This window comes from Sceloporus undulatus, chromosome 1 (assembly GCF_019175285.1).
Source record: "Sceloporus undulatus isolate JIND9_A2432 ecotype Alabama chromosome 1, SceUnd_v1.1, whole genome shotgun sequence".
Classification (NCBI taxonomy): Eukaryota; Metazoa; Chordata; class Lepidosauria; order Squamata; family Phrynosomatidae; genus Sceloporus; species Sceloporus undulatus.
This window is the reverse complement of record NC_056522.1, coordinates 18,547,080-18,565,170: the sequence shown is the minus strand read 5'-3', so window position 1 is coordinate 18,565,170 and position 18,091 is coordinate 18,547,080. Positions and strand designations below refer to the sequence as shown.

Here is an 18,091-nt window from a genome sequence, read left to right as displayed (position 1 = left end):
ACCAATGTGTGAGATGGTTTACACACAGAGAGACATTAGGTTTGCTCACGTTGAGCTTCATGGTTGAATTGAGACTCTGAACCAGTGATGTGGAGTCAGGACACCAAACCTTTGACTCCAGCTCTTTTGTTTTTCCACTGTCTGACTCCAACTGCTCCATAAATGACAAACATGTATTAATTAGTACAGTGGGCCCTTGCCTTACATGGGGGATCTGTTCCGCCCCCCACCCCCCATGTAAGGGAAATTCCGCATATGCTGGAGCATCATTAGAAATAATGGAGCTTGTGTCCACAGCGCGGCACGGGCACACACCCCATTACTTCCTCTAGGACATACCAGGGCTTTTTCCAGTGCCCTGCACATGATATGGGCGCACTGTATATTAATTAGTAATAACAAATGTAATGTAATAAAATAGTAGCATAAGGCATTTCATCACCACCACGTGAATCATCAGGCTACTTAGGTTTATAGAGCACTTCTGTGTGTGTGTGTGTGTGTGTGTGTGTGTGCATGCGCTTAACTTCCAAGATCAAACAGATTTCATGTTTTTAGGGTACAGTGAGCTCGCACCATACGCGGGCTTATTATAGGTGGCTTCCAGCATACGCAGAAGTCACTGGAAGAATAGGAGAATGGCATGTGTGCCCTTGGCACGTGCACACAACCATGTGGCGTGTACGAGCCCCATTATATCTAATGGAGCTCGGGCATACATACTTTTTGCTTTACGTGGGGGAGGGGCCAAAACGGATCCCCGCATAAGGCAAGGGCAGACTGTATTTAGGCCCTCTTCCCTCCTCTCCCCTCCTCTAAAAATTATTGGGAAGCTGTGCCATTCTTATATTTAGATGCAGATTCTAGGGATTGATGAAAGATGTGTTAGATTTATGTGTTAACGTAAACATACTCAGTTTGTACTTTCGAGACCTGGGGTGAGCCTGAGCCTAACTTCAGATGCATGCTTTGCACCGAAAATCATACACATTATACAACAGACAAAAGGCTCACGTGGACATAGGTCAGAACAGGCTTAGGACAAAGATTTTGGTAGGAGTGAGCCTTTCTTCGTTGGAACAACTTTAGACTAAAACTCAAGGCAGGAGTTACAGGGAAAATGTTTGGCCTTTCATCCATTCTGGATGGCCAAGAAAGAGCCATCTTTTCATGTATTCATCATTTACTGGATCAAGTTTTTAAATTGCATCTATATTTCTTTATTTCATGCAGTCCTTTGTTAGAACATGGTTATAACAGGCAGCATACACCAAATGTTATATATTCTATTGCACTGCATTACAATTATACTATGGCACTTTACAGACCGCCCAAAAACGTCATTTGCTGCGTGGAGCCCTAGCAGCCAAACCGTGCGGCTCCTTCACTCAGCAAAAAGAAGCCGCAAAAAGCAGCTTCTTTTTGCGGCGCGGAAATGGCATTGCAAAGCACAAATGGTGCACTCACGGCGTCATTTCCGCCGCGCGAGGTGCGGATGCTAGGTGTCCATGACGTCAAAATGGTGGCGGCCATGTAGAATGGGCACCGCCATTTTGTATGCGCCGAGCGCATACTAGGGTTAGGGGCATCTGGAAAGGATGCCCCTTTCTAACCCTAGTACATGCGCGGCACGTACTTTTTGCCCATCTGTATCGGGCCTTTATTTGTTTCACACCTTCCTTCCAAGGCAGTTTAATGACTATTAAAATATATAATAAAACACAATAAACTTATAAATATAAGCATGTTGTAGTGATTTGCTTATTGGACTATGAGTCTGGAGACCAGGGTTCAAACTCCTACTTGGCCATGATCTTAGGCAAGCCATACTCTCTCAGTCTCAGAGGGAGGCATGAGCAGCCCACCCCCTGAACAAATCTTGCCAAGAAACCCCTGTGATAAGGTCACCATAAACTGGAAACAATGTGAAAGCACACAACACCAACAACACATTAAAATACTGTCAGTCTTCCATATCCAAGGATTCTACATGCATTGGTGCAACCATTCATTGTTTGAAAATATTTTTAAAATATGTTTAAATATTTCAAGGTAAGGTTTTGCCATTTTATATAAGGGACACCATTTTACTACCCTGTATGCTGGAACATGAGCATCCATGCAGTTTGATATTCATGAGGTGAGGATAGCAAAGGCACACTTTGCTTGAAAACTGCCTCCTTAATAAATACATTGAAATATTCCAAGACCAGTATATTCATTTAGAAAAAAAGGCCTTTGCCTAGTGGTGGAAAAACATCACAAAGGGAGCTAGCCTAATTTTTCTGTGATGGACATTCCATAATTCAAAATCAGCCACAAAGAACATCCTTTCCTGTGTCCTCACCAAACACACCTTTGAAGGTGGTAGGACTGAGAAAATGGCCACCCCTGCAGATCCTAAAACCTAGAAAGGCTAAAATAGGGAGATACAGATTACTTGGCAAATAGTTATAGCCAACATTTTCAGCTGTGCCTGAAAATACACCAATCACCAAGGAAGCCATAACCATTGTGTGTGTGTGTGTGTGTGTGTGTGTGCACATACACACATTTGTACATACACATACATACCTGTTTCTTAAATATGCTGCACCCATAAAGTACAATGCCAAAGCCACTATATCATCATACTGCTATTCCATTATCACCACACACCAACACCCTACATGAATAGCTAGACTAGAAATACCAAAGGACCTAGGGAGAGAAAAAGTATAAATAGCCAGCCCCCATAATTCACCTGGATAGCCGAAAGTACTTTGGAAATAATCAAAAGAAAACATTTTCTGAGGGTTAAAGAGCAAATAGCTAATAGATCAATAAGTAATTTCTTGCAAGAGGAAGTATTCCTTCCTCAGCAAAGTAGTAGTTATTAAATCAAAGTCGAACTTAATATATTAACAAAACTGAGATTAATCTAAACTGTGGAAATTCTCAACTGCCCTACTCAAGTTTATCTCAACTGATCAATTATTTATGATGCCATAAAAATCCAGATACTTTCCAGGGTGATTGCAACTTGTACTCTCTATGAAAACTTGAAATTACTTGACTAGACCTCTTAGGGTGACAACAGTGTTTTTCTGCTCAAAATTTATCACTCCACGGTAATGGTAGGATCATTCTGCATTCATCAGGATTAAGAAGGTGTCAGACTAAACAGGGTCATCACCATTCTTCTGACAGATTTCCTTTGCAAATCTGCTTGTACTAATACCAGCATCCCTGACATTCACAAATCAAAGAGCAATAATATTACTACAGTGGACAACAATGGCAGTGGATAGCTATAACAGTGTGTTTCAGGCACTAGATTGGGGACATTTTGCCCAAATTCCATAGATCTATTTTGGACTGGAGCAATTTGAGAAGGCTGAAAATAAGAGAGGAATTGCCAGGTACAAACAGTGAGGTGTTTAGTACATCAGATGCCAAGAGGCAAACTAGATGATACACTTAGCTTAGCCCATATTTAAACATGTGCAGTCCTTTAAATCATGGAAGACCATTTGTCCTAGTGAATGCTTTCCTTCAGCCCTGTATCTTGCAAAGAAAGGTGCTGTATTTTGTGAGTGATCACCAGAAGGTGAACAAAGACACAATCTGCAAGTTTTATTGCTTAGCCACACAGCTCTGAACAAGAAAGCCCGGTGTCAGCCAGAGAGAAGTGTTAATAGTCTGGAATATGCCTTTCTCATAACATCTAGTTTGATACTAAGTTACAAAAACTGATTGGAATATGCTGAGCAGGTTTGAATCCCCATGTACATTTTTGTTATTGTATCCCAGTTCTCATAGGTCACTGCAACTGTCCAAATAAAAATCCCTGTTTTACCAAAATGTCTCAGATCCCAGTCTGCAGCCCGGTTAAATCCCACTGAAATCAGCAGCTCTAAAAGCTTAAAGTATTTTGCCATTACCCAACAGGATTAATCCTCCAAAGCCAAAATGTCTTACGAAAATTGGATTGAATTTTATAAATCACTGAATGGCTTTTTTTATTTTTTTTGGTAGGGGGAGGGAGAGATGTTACCCAATGGCAGAGAATCAATTTCAGCAAAGAACAGTATTGTAATTGGCATTGCGAAAACTGGAATTGAAGCATAAAGATAAAACAGCAAGATTACATTTCGCTGATGGTACTTACGATGTGCAGCTCTAAATAATCGCCAAGCCCAGTAGAGCTATCCACTCGCACCAAGACAGCTTCTTTCTGAACTGTGCTAAACCCTATTGCCAGTCTATCTGCTCGCGTGCTGGGCCGATCGTTGGGAGGCCAGGTATATGTAATCTGTCCACCACCTTTGCTAAATATATATGTTGTTCCCGCTGTCAAGAGAAAAAGAAAAAAGAATAGTTAGGCTCCTTGTATCAGTTTAAATATTAAAACAAAAACTGAAGATTAAAAAAATCCTATACAATATGAGTTCACCTACAAGTAATACTGCTAATGTTATTCAAGAAACATTTCAGGAATTGTAGTTTTGGAATTCTGGAGCTCTTAGAAACACTCTGACTTCTTTGTCTGTTTTGTGTTGTCAAAGGTGGTTTTCTATTCAGTCTCCAAACACAAATTCACCTACAAAATTCCATGAATATTCATCTGAGTAGACATCCACATGGTTGCACTATTAAAGCCCTGAGCAGCATGGTACAGTTTATAATATATCAACACAATGACCAAACAGGGTGGGATGGGGATGCCATGCACTCTGTTAATGGGCCACTTATCATCCTTCGGCCTCATTTCTTTTTCTTCGCCTCCTTTATACAAAGACTGAGCAAATAACAGCCTTTCAGATGTTGGCTGGCATCTCCCAGAAGTCCTAACCAGTGTAGACAATGATGAGGAATACTGGGAGCTATAGTCCAACAACATCTGGAGAACCACACTTTGCCCATCCCTACTTTAAAATTTTTCTCTCTGCCAGTAATATTCTTTAAGTCTCCAAGTCCACAGACTTATTTGGTTTATGTCAGATGGTTTCCTTTGTGCACATGTATATTTAAATGTTTTCTTCTCCTCTTTAACAAATTTCTGTACTTCTGTACAATCAAGAAGCCTTCTTTTCCAGGTATGTGAAAATCACATGTGACCATGGCCATGCAGGACCGAAAAGCCGGACGGGGATGCTGCGAGGGCCAAGCGCACCCCCCCACCTTTCTGCTTTGGCACAATTCTGCATGCCATGATAGTGAGGTGGGGCTCTTTTGGCTCCACTCACCAGACACCCTGCCTCTTTCCACAAGGTGACACCCCAGGCAGGGACGCCATTATGTTCCACTGCCTGTGTGGGATGTAAATTCACAGGTATGGATTCTATTGTACAGCTCCTTCCCCAAGCAGTCCTCAATCCATACCCAGGCTTCTCCCAGACCTTTTAAAGAATGAGAAAATCCTGCACCTAGCACAAGAATAAAAGCCGGTGCACTAATCTCCCTAGTCTTTGGAGCAGAAGAAAACAAGCTTGCTCCATCCTCAGTATGACATCCCTTCATACATTTAAACAAAACTATTGTATTGCAACCTTCTCTTCCCCAGGCTACCATCTACCTAAATGGCTCTTCATAGGGCATGGTTTCCACACCTTTTGCCATTTTGATTACCCTCCTCTGAACACACCCCAGCTTGACAATATCCCTCTTGAATTGTGGTGCCCAGAACTGGACACAGTATTCCAAGTAAGGTCTGAGCAAAGGAGGGGAATGGGTGCTTAGATCAGTTTTGCAAAGAACAGGCAGACAGGAATACAACAGCTCAATACTCTTAGGCCAAACTACAAATTACTTCTTGCCCCATCCTCCTCCCAGTTTGTAAATTGGGTGGAGGAAAGCTGGGTCCATTGATGACACTGGAAATTATTTTTTCTGAGCTTCAATGCTCTAACTGGGGAGTTGGGGATTTCCTAATGTTATCTGGAGAATAAACAAATTCCCATCACTCAGACAGTACCCAACAAAACATTGTATCTCACACCTGTACAGTGGACCCTTCCCATCCACAGAGGGTTTGGTTTCTTCCCCCACCCCAGCGAATGGCAAAAAAAACAAGATGATCATTCCCCATATTATTCATCCACCCGTACACACCACCATTGAATAATATGGGGCATGGCAATTCATGGTTGACCACATCCGTGGACTGACAGCTCCCCAATATGAAGGGCCCACTGTATGTAGTAAAGGGGAGGACCATAACAATTTGATTATGCAATTTTCTTATCACTTCCCAAGTACAGTTTGCTCAACACCACTGTTAAGAGAAACATAAGTGTTTGGGCCTTTTACACTTATATTTGCTAGATGGCCAGTGGATCTGCCATGATGTGTTGGCAAATCCATTCATGTTTCAGTGGTAGAAACTCTGGCTTGGGGCAGCTGTAGGAGGAGGAGTGGTAAATCAAGAGTGGATTCCCTACAGCAGTGGATCCACTGCTCGTTCATGTTGTCTACTCAACTACTTTTCCTTCTCACCCATGTATGTGTACAATCGGCCCGTCTTATACACGGACATTTTATACATGGATTCAAGTATCCACAGTTTGAAAATGTTAAAAAAAAGTATAAATTTCAAATATCAAACCTTGATTTTCCATTTTTTTTATAAGGGACACCATTTTGCTATGTCATTATATTTAATGGGACTTGAGCATACATGGACTTTGTTATACATGGGGGATCTTGGAACCAAACCCCAGCATATAACAAGGGTCCACTGTATAACTATCTGTCAACTCAGATAATACTGAAGCCTGAGAGGCAATAATTAAAAATGAACGATAGAAAAATATGTCACTCAAAGAAAATATAAACCGAATAAAGCTTGTTGTTTAAAAACCTGCAAAATTCTATGTCCCTTTCACAGTACAGCAGTAGAGCATACTGGTCACATACCCCATTTGTTTAACTTTCACAAGACCCTTGTGGTCCTTTAATGTGAAAATTTTAAAAAACACTCACACAGGTAGACAGGGAGAACAAGTACTCTCATAAGCACTAAAATCCCTTGTGAATGACATCTAACTGCACACTGTTCTCACATCTTCCAGGAACCATATACAAATCCTCCATGTCCTCTAGTCATTTAGCAGCTGTTTTGCACCCTTATTTTTCCCCATGTCGGGCCATATCTAGGCATGCAAAAACCTTCCAGTCCTGAAGATAATATCCAAGGTCAGCTGTGGGAAGGGGGGCTGTATGCATGTAGAAATATGCACACAGACATGGCCACACACACATTTTCCCACCTACACCTCAGTGTGCTCGCAGTGTGTTTCCTTGTTCTCTACATGTACACACATCTCTTCCTACCAATTTCAGAGGCAGATTACAGCCAAATGGGATCGCTCAGAGGTATCACCAGTAGGGATGTGTTTATTTAAATTATTTGTTTTCACAGGGGAAAACAAATCATTTTCTCCCCACTGTGCAGTTTTCAAAGAGGTTTTCTCAGAGGGAAGAAATTCTCCAGCACTACCGTTTCAACCCTTTCCCCCAATACAGCCATTCAGTACCAAGGCAGGGGGCAGCTGAGGATTGTCGCTAACACCAGCTGTGTTCCAATATCTTGCATGTAACTAACAATGAAGTGGTCCTCTGAGTCTTCTGAAAGACTCCCTGGAATATTCCAGAGAATGCTTGCAATTTCATACATCAGAACATAGTCAGTAACACTTCTTAGTTGGTCCTCCTTCTCCCTAGTCACCACATGGCTGTGTCATGGGGGGCAGGAAAAATATGAGTTTAAGTTGGAAGGGGCAAGGGTACCCCTCTGAGTTGGCAAGGGACTAAAAAAAGGAGCATCAGTAATGTTCTCTTTGTTAGGATTTCCTGACACTCAAGGAGCTCTTTTTTTGATCCCCACAACTTCTCGCATGCTAATACTAGAGTATGTGAGTGTCAAAAGTCCAAAGGCCAATTTTCTGCCTCTGGAATCCTGTGTGGACAGCACAGACTGCCAAAAATACAAAGAAAGAAGGTGGCTGGAAATCCACTTGTGACTTTGACAACCCGAGGCTTCCAGGATCAATTATTCATCTCTTCCTAGACCAAAAGAAAAGAACAAGAAAAAAAGTTGTCTGCAAAATAGTATTGAGGGCACATATGCTACCAGAATTACCTTTTGCCTATACTTATCCACAGCAGCCTACAGTTTCCAGGAACAAAGCATTACATCTAGCTGGAAACCTGATCAGAAGCGGTCTTGCTAGAGAGCGAGGAGATGTTGTAACATTTTGTTGTCAGTCCCACTTGCATTACACTAAATGCCAACTGTTGAACAGGAAATGTCACGTTGCATACTTCCAAGAAATGCTAACATTTTTGATCCAGACGAGTCAATTGGGGACAGTGGGTGAAACAGTCTGGAGATATAAATACGGCCTGTCATGTGGTTATGTCCCTCTACTGTCTCCTGAACCCCATGAGCTTGTTCTCTGAAGTGTCACAGTAAATGAGCTGCAGCTTCTTGTTCTCCATTTTGGCCTTGCTTTGCACAAGAGTATCACCAATTCAGGCAATTAATTTTGCAGACAAGCAGCTTCTGATAAGTCATTTAACAGGCTGCGTTGTTGGCATTCCCTCCCTTCCTCCCTCCCCACTCCATCTGCACACGTATTTGGGGGATTTTCTTCTTTTTCTTTTAAAACTCTGGGGAACAAAAGTGTAGCCAACGTGACATCAATAATCAGGTTTGACTACACTAAAAGTCTCTTGGCCTGCTTCTGGATGGCAAATTGCCAGCCTGCATCCTCCACAAGCAAAACTGTCAACTTCTTTTAAACTCAAAGGACAAAGAGTATGTTTGATCAACACCCCTGGCACTGAAGAATGGATTCACATGTAATGACCCATTTTATGTAGTCCAGATCACCTTCCAACTACAGAAGGGTGGGGCAATCCCACAAACCCTATTTCACGCGATGTGTACAAATATATGGGAGATGGTAATTTACATTTGAATGCAAGGACAGATGTTTGATCCAGATCTCTGGACAGAGAACTTTACCCTTTTCAGTCAGAGCTTGGAAAGTTGCTTTGAGGACAGTAACTCCCAGAATTTCCCAAGTACTGGCACACACACGCGCGCGCGCACACACACACACATAGTTATTTCTGTTCTCTAAAAAAGAAATGAATGCTTTAGTGGCTTTCACTGTTTTATTGTTTTATCATCATTATCCTTCTAAAAGCACTTTCCCCATAAACAGCCAGTTCCCAAAGATCTGTCAAAGAAAAAAAAAGTGTCTTCATGTGCTGCTAAAAGCAAACTAAGGAGAGGCTGGTCATCTCCATAGTCAGCTTTCAATAGCAGGTGAAGACATGTTTTGCTTCAACAACTCTTTAGGAACTGGCTGTTTATGGGGAAAGTGTTTTTAGAAGGTTAATAAGGGAAGTTCTAGAGACAGAAAATAATACTATTCTTCTTTGAATCCTAAGGTGTCTCAAAACCATTTTGTCATAAGGTAGGTCAATGGGAATGGCCATCTAAAACATCTGGAATTATTTGTTTTTTCAGGGGACAACAACTGAATGAAACTCTGCAGCAGTACCAGTGCTGGCAATTGAACTGATTAATTAACAGAAGCTCTACAAGGAGAGCAATAGTACCTTCATTTATATACTGCACTGACCAGTTTCTAAGCAGTTTACAACTGTAAGCTAATTGCCCCATCAAGCTGGGTATTCATTTTAGCAACCTTGGAAGGATGCCAGGCTGAGTTGACCGTGAGCCTCTAGCTGGATTTAACTCACAACCTTGTGGTTTGTGAGTGAGTGGCATTTAACCACTGCGCCACCAGGGCTCATTATGGATGTCTTCCAGGAAGCTGAGTATAGGCCTGCACCAATGAACAGTACATTCTTTGGGCTGAGTGCATTCCATAGTATAAAAGAAAGGTTAGGTTGACTAACTTGTTTGAGGCCAACCTCTGAGTCCACATCAGGGATGAGCTTAGAACATTATCATTTCCAGTTCACACTCAGGATGCTGTGCTATCCCAAATGCTCTGCTGTGCTAGCTCCACATTAAGGGCACAACATAGGCTTGGGAAATCTCAGTGCTATGCTAACCAAGAGGGCATAAGGCAGCCTACTCAGAGACTGCACAAGGTTCTTCTAAACACAATTCTCAGAATGTCCCAGGCAGTAGGGACACTATTATGGTCAATGGTGAAATATCATGGAGCTATGATCCAAAATATTTGGAAAGCACCAAGTTGGAGAAGGATGAAGTGCAGCAAAGAAAGAAAGGATCAAGAGCCTGGAAGACCACACCACTGATTTAATCTCCTCTGGATTCCAAAAAGACACAATGTGTCATGATGATATCCACTGGGAGAACAGAAATTGTACTATGTCACTCCAGGTTGCCTTTTGACTCTATTCTATGTTGGAGTTTGCTATTTTAGGTTAGGGGAGGGCTGGCATAATATTTTAAAGCATTTTGAGTCATTTTAAAAAGATTTGGCTAGATCAGTGATACCCAAATTCTATCCTGGTGTTTTCAACTTCACCTTCCATAAGCCTCTAGCCTGGGAGCTGAAGTCCAAAACACCTAGAAGGCCAGAGTCTGGAAATTACTGGGCTAGATGATAACATCTAAAGATCTTTAGGCTGCTTCCAGAGTATTCTGGTCCAGAAGCTGCCCCAAATTTCCCCATTAGCTGGGCACTCTGGAGCAATGCCAGCTGTCTATACACATGTCCCTATATGCCACCCTGCGCCACCTCCACTGGTGTAACTTCCTCTGAAGTTGGAAATCAGGTGTCCAGTGTTGAGCACATGACTGGGTGCCTTACTGTGACCTCAAAAAGAGGAACTTGTTCCAGTAGAGGGGATGTTGGGCAGCACAGAGGGACATGTGTTAAAAATCTCAGCCACCCATATCATTCTGGAGTGCTCCAGATTTTCCTGGAAGATCTTGAGCAAATGGTGAGAATTTTTAAAATCAGATTAAATTCAGTACAGAACTGTCCTTCCATATGTGAAGACAGTCCACACAGGGCTTTTGGCCCTGCCTCATGTGGACAGGGTGACACAAGAATGGGGGGAAACTGATGTAAACAGCCTGTGTAGACATGCCCCCAGAAAGATGCTGAATGTCAGAAAAAAGAAGAAGCAGCCCTAATTTTGTATTACAGTGGATGAAACTTCAGCAGTTCAAACCTCAACTTGTAAGAATTATACACTACAGAATCTGGACCTAGATGGACATATATGAGGTTTGTTTTTGTCTATATTCATTTTGTTTTAAAGAAATCTCAAGTGCTTTCCATCCCCAATAAAAAGAAATGAGTGAATTCGGATAAATTCTTGTCAAACCTGGATTGAACTGAAATTCTAACCCATACCTAACAAAGGCTTACAACCCTACACACTTCATTAAACGGTCAGAAAACATCATAAGACAAATGGGACTTTCTCTTTCTTTCTTTCTTTTTCCCACCAAGGGAGATTTAACTCTCCTTCTGCTCTTTTGCCTTCCTGCCCATCCTTCCATGGACAGAACACCAGCTGAGATTCAGATAACCGGCTAATTAAGCTGCGTTGATGAACAGTAGACCTTCTTTTGTCTAATCCACAAAGCTGCTATTCTTTGAGCTTCCCATGTTAATTATGCAAAAATGGGCTGTAAGCCATTTGAGAACAGGCCCTTTAGTGTTTATATTTCAGGAAAGGCAAATATAATAATGTAAAATTCCTTACTTGGGAAACCATTGGCGGTTTATTGTCCTGCCCTCCCATTAACTATTAAAGCCTACAAAGAACCAAAGCAATTGTTCTAATAAAGCATCAGGATTCCTATCAATTTCAGATCTGCAGAGGAAGGATAAAAGGGCTTGGGGAGTTGTAATGGCTTAGCCCCCCCCCCCCAAGTTTCCTTCCCTGGGTGTAACCTTAAAGCCAAATGTAAAACCAGAGCTTGGAAATGACTGTTTCCCTCATAAATTAAACTGTTAATGTTAATCAAGGGAGGAGGACTTTCAAAAGAAATAACTGTCTCAGGATAAAAAAGAAGGGAAATGGTGGTGGTAAGGAGAAGCTAGCATCACTCTTGAGGATTATTTATTTTAGCAGCAGCTTTTATAGATACCAATCCACTTCTTCAGATGCACTTCACAGATAAAATCTCTCAGGCAAAAGCCCACTTAGATGCCGCCATTGTAGCAGAAGTAGACATTGGAATGTCCAGTGAATCTGTGAGTGGGATTACACTGGATCAGTTCCAATTGGTGAGTACCACTGATATGGACAAGCTGCTGCGACAGGTAAGGAAGACAACTTGTCATCTCAATCCCTGTCCTTCCTCGCTAGGACTTCAACTAAAATATACTATGAATGCATCTCTGAGGAAGGGAAGTTTTTCATCCTGTTTAATAGAAGCGGTGGTACAATTACTTCTTAAAAAGCCCTCCCTAGACCCCCTGTACTTCAACAACTATAGACCAGTTTCAAATCTGCCTTTTGGGGGGCAAGGTGATTGAGAGGGCAGTTGCCTTCCAACTCCTGGAAGTCTTAGATGATACAAATTATCTAGACCCATTTCAAACTGGCTTCAGAACAGGATATGTAGTTGAGACTGCTATGGTCACCTTAGTGGATTATCTTCACCTGAACATTGACAGGGAGAATGTGTCTTTGTTGGTTATGCTCCTCCTGAAAGACTGTGTTCACAGCTTCTGGATCCGTTGCTTCAAATGTCAGTTCAGATAGATGTGACAGCCAGGAGTGCTTACTATCAGCTTTGGCTAATATGCCAGCTGTGCCCCTTCCTAAAGGTGGAGGACCTAGAGATGGAAGATAAGTCATGCCAAACAAATCTTATCTCTTTCTTTGATAAAATTACCAGCTTGGAAGATGACGGGAATGCTGTGGACATAGTATATCTTGATTTCAGTAAGGCCTTTGACATGGTTTCCCGTGACATTCTTGCAAACAAGCTTGTAAAATGTGGGCTAGACAAAGGAACTGTTACATGGATCTGTAATTGGTTGACTGGCCGAACCCAAAGGGTGCTCAACAATGGCTCCTTTCCATCCTGGAGAGAAGCGACCAGTGGAGTCCCACAGGGCTCTGTCCTGGGCCCAGTGTTATTCAACATCTTTATCAATGACCTGGATGGCAGAATTTTTTTTTGGGGGGGGGGGCATACCTATCAAATTTGCAGATGACATCAAATTAGGAGGAATAGCTAATACCCCAGAGGACAGGATCAAAATTCAAAATGACCTGAATAGACTAGAAAGCTGGGCCAAAGCTAACAAAATGAAATTCAACACAGAGAAAGGTATTGCACTTAGGGTGGAAAAATGAAATTCACAGATATAGGATGGGAGACACCTGGCTGAACGAGACTACATGTGAAAGGGATCTGGGAGTCCAAGTAAACCACACACTGAACATGAGTCAACAGTGTGATGCAGCAGCTAAAAAGGCCAATGCAATAATAAAAGTATAGTGTCTAGATCAAGAGAAGTAATAGTGCCACTGTATTCTGCTTTGGTCAGGCCCTACCTGGAAAATTGTGTCCAGTTCTGGGCACCAAAATTCAAAAAGAACATTGAGAAACTGGAATGTGTCCAAAGGAAGGCGACTAAAATGGTGAAGGGTCTGAAAACCATGTCCTATGAGGAAATACTCAGGGAGCTGGGTATGTTTAGCCTGGAGAGGATAAGAGAAGGTTCAGAGGTTTAAATACTTGAAGGGATGTCATATTGAGGAGAGAGTAAGCTTATTTTCTGCTGCTCCAGAGAACAGGACCCGGGGCAATGTATGCAAGCTACAGGAAAAGAAATTCCACTTTGACATTAGGAGGAACTTCCTGACAGTAAGGGCTGTTCGACTGTGGAACACACTCCCTTGGAGAGTGGTGGTATCTCCTTCCTTGGAAGTTTTTAAACAGTGGCTTGATGGCCATCTGTAAGGTATGCTTTGATTGAGAGTTCCTGCATGCCAGGGGGGTTGCACTGGATGGCCCTTGTGGTCTCTTCCAACTCCATGATTCTATGATTCTGTGATTATGCAACCTAAAGCTGGTAGTACGTGCACTGCTAACCTCAAGGCTAGACCTCTGCAATGCACTGCACATTGGGCTACCTTGTACCAAGTTTGGAAACTTCAGCTATCCAGAAATGTGGCAGCCAGATTGATTAACAGGACATCCAGGAGTGAACAAATTGCACCAGTATTAAAAGCATTCCACTGGCTGCCAATAAGTTTCTGAGTAAGGTACACAGTGTTGCTTGTTACCTTTAAAGTCCTACATGGTTTGGGTCCAGTTTACCTACAGGATCGCCTTCTCCCATATAATCCACTCCATATGCTAAAATCCTCTGGTGGACATTTACTCCAGGACTAGGTGGGCAACTGTCAGCCAGAGGACCTTTTCTTCAGCCACCCGTAGATTGTGGAATGACCTGCTGGAAGAGAGACCTGCTGGATCTGGCAGGCTTATCCTTATTATTTTTAAATTGTGAATATTAAATGATGAATTTTAAATATGGATTGTTTTAATATTTGTATATCTTATTTGTCCTTTTAAACCAATGTGTATTTTCTCGTGTGCTGTCTCCCTGGGGCACAGATCCGTGATGTGACAGAGAGGCTGACAAGACTGGTCAAGCCTACTGACCATTACCCCTTTCTTTTGGTTCATGTGGGAACCAATGATACCGCAAGGCATAGCCTTCAGAATATCATAAGGGATTATGAGGCTTTGGGTAGGAAGTTGAAAGAGGTGGATGCACAGGTTGTCATCTCCTCTCTTCTGCCAGTCGAAGGGCATGGTCCAGGAAGGGAGAAGAAAATAGCGGATGTAAATAACTGGCTCCGTAGATGGTGCCGCCAAGAACGATTTGGATTCTTGGACCATGGGTTGCGGTTCCATGAGGAGGGACTTCTGGCAAGGGATGGGTTGCATCTCACGCCAGTTGGCAAAAACATTTTTGCCAATAGCCTCAAGAATTTGATCAGGAGGGCTTTAAACTGAGTTATGTGGGGGAGGGAGACAGTATTCTGGGAGGCAAAAAGACTGGAGAAGACAGTCAAACTGACAGAGAGGGAACAAGACAAACAGTGCAAGGACCCAACAGTGGGAGGCAAAAGAACTTGCACAAGCAGCAAGTAAAGGGAACACATGGTCTTAGATGCCTCTACACTAATGCACAGAGCATGGGAAATAAGCATGATGAACTTCAACTCCTAGTACAACAAAGCAAATACGATATAATAGGCATCACTGAAACCTGGTGGGATGAGTCTCATGATTGGAATGTGGAAATAGAGGGGTATAACCTTTTCAAGAGAAACAGACCAAACAGGAAAGGAGGAGGAATAGCCCTATATGTCAGAGATATTTATACCAGTGAAGAGATCCAGGACATCAATCCTGGAAGCCAGGTGGAGAGCATCTGGATAAAAATTAAAGGGGACGGAAACAACAAGGATGTTATGGTGGGAGTCTACTACAGACCCCCAAGTCAGACGGAGGAATTGGATGAAGCCTTTCTAGAACAGATGACCACACACTCAGAAAGGAGAGATGTAGTAGTGATGGGGGACTTCAACTATCCTGATATTTGTTGGAAGTCAAACTCAGCCAGATCCTCAAGGTCTAGTAAATTCCTCACTTGCCTTGGAGACAATTTCATGGTCCAAAAGGTGGAAGAGGCAACAAGGGGATCAGCTATTTTAGATCTGATCCTAACCAACAAGGATGACTTGGTTAATGAAGTGCAAGTGGTGGGATCCTTAGGTGGAAGTGACCATGTTCTCCTGGAGTTTGTTATACAATGGAAAGGAGAAGCCAGGCATAGTCAGACACGCATTCTAGACTTCAGGAGAGCGGATTTCAGTAAACTTAGAGAAATACTGTGGGCAATCCCATGGTCAGGAATACTAAAAGAGAAGGGAGTTCAAGATGGATGGGAGTTTCTCAAAAGGGAGATACTGAAGGCACAAATTAAAGCAGTTCCAGTGAGAAAGAAAAATGGGAGGTGTCTCAAGAAACCAGGATGGATGACCAAGGAACTTTCAGCTCAGCTAAATTTTAAACAGAACATGTATAAGAAATGGAAAAATGGGGAAATCACCAAAGAGGAATTCAAACAAATAGCTAGCAAGTGTAGAGATAAGGTCAGAAAAGCCAAAGCACAGAATGAACTCAGGCTTGCTAGAGAGGTTAAGAACAACAAAAAGGGCTTTTTTGGATATGTCCACTGCAAAAGGAAGAAGAAGGAAACGGTAGGGCCACTGCGTGGAGAAGATGGCAAAATGCTAACAGAAGAAAGAGAAAAGGCAGAATTACTAAACATCTTCTTTGCCTCAGTCTTCTCAGAAAAGGCAAAGGGTGCTCAACCTGAGGATAATGGAGCAGAGGGCAGATTAGGGGAATTTCAGCACAGAATAAGTAAAGAGATAGTAGAGGAACACCTTGTTAATCTAAATGAATTTAAGTCTCCGGGACCAGATGAACTCCATCTAAGGGTATTAAAAGAACTGGCAAATGTAATATCGGAGCCATTGGCAATAATCTTTGAAAACTCCTGGAGAACAGGAGAAGTGCCAGCAGACTGGCGGAGGGCAAACGTTGTCCCCATCTTCAAAAAGGGGAAAAAAGAGGATCCCAACAATTATCGTCCAGTTAGTCTGACATCAGTACTAGGAAAGATTCTGGAGCAGATCGTTAAACAGAGAGTCTGTGAACATCTAGAAGCCAATGCCATAATCACAAAAAGTCAACATGGGTTTCAGAGAAACAAGTCATGCCAGACAAATCTAATCTCTTTCTTTGATAAAATTACCAGCTTGGTAGATGAAGGGAATGCTGTGGATATAGTATATCTTGATTTCAGTAAGGCCTTTGACAGGGTTCCCCATGACATTCTTGCAAACAAGCTTGTAAAATGTGGGCTAGACAAAGGAACTGTTACATGGATTTGTAATTGGTTGACCGCCCGAACCCAAAGGGTGCTCAACAATGGCACCTTTTCATCCTGGAGAGAAGTAACCAGTGGAGTCCCACAGGGCTCTGTCCTTGGCCCAGTACTGTTCAACATCTTTATCAATGACTTGGAGGAAAAAATTGGGGGAATACTTATCAAATTTGCAGATGACACTAAAGTAGGAGGAATAGCTAATACTCCAGAGGACAGGATCAAAATTCAAAATGACCTGAATAGACTAGAAAGCTGGGCCAGAGCTAACAGAATGAACTTCAACAGGGAGAAATGTAAGGTACTGCACTTAGGGCGAAAAAATGAAATGCACAGATATAGGATGGGAGACACCTGGCTTAAGGAGACAACATGTGAAAGGGATCTAGGCGTCCAAGTAGACCACAAGTTGAACATGAGTCAACAGTGTGATGCGGCAGCTAACAAGGCCAATGCGATTTTAGGCTGCATCAATAGAAGTATCGTATCTAGATCAAGGGAAGTAATAGTGCCACTATATTCTGCTCTGGTCAGGCCCCACCTGGAATATTGTGTCCAGTTCTGGGCGCCACAATTCAAAAAGGACATTGAGAAACTGGAGCGTGTCCAAAGGAGGGCGACTAAAATGGTGAAAGGTCTGGAAACCTTGCCCTATGAGGAACGACTCAGGGAGCTGGGGATGTTTAGCCTGGAGAAGAGAAGGTTAAGAGGTGATATGATAGCCCTATTTAAATACTTGAAGGGATGTCATATTGAGGAGGGAGCAAACTTGTTTTCTGCTGCTCCAGAGACTAGGACCCGGAGCAATGGATGCAAGCTGCAGGAAAAGAGATTCCACCTCAACATTAGGAGGAATTTCCTGACAGTAAGGGCTGTTCGACAGTGGAATGCACTTCCTCGGAGTGTAGTGGAGTCTCCCTCCTTGGAGGTCTTCAAACAGAGGCTGGATGGCCATCTGTCGACGATGCTTTGATCTGGATTTCCTGCATGGCAGGGGGTTGGACTGGATGGCCCTTGCGGTCTCTTCCAACTCTATGATTCTATGATTCTATGATTCTATGATTATCTGATATGTTTTAACTGATGTGGTGTAACTATTAATTGTTGTTGTTTCCCACCTCGATTCAAGGGGAGAAAAAATATCATCATCGTCG

At 42.5% G+C, this 18,091-nt stretch overlaps 1 protein-coding gene across 33 annotated transcripts in view; it reads right to left on the bottom strand.

Moving 5' to 3' along the window:
* The window catches only part of NRXN1 (neurexin 1), a 1,287,750-nt gene that overhangs the window by 316,851 nt on the left and 952,808 nt on the right, over positions 1-18,091 (bottom strand). For all 33 annotated transcript variants that reach the window (XM_042451209.1, XM_042451219.1, XM_042451256.1 and 30 more), the window contains one exon: positions 4,151-4,332. In XM_042451209.1, coding sequence (XP_042307143.1) covers positions 4,151-4,332 — 182 coding nt within the window. The remainder of the gene's footprint in view (positions 1-4,150; positions 4,333-18,091) is intronic.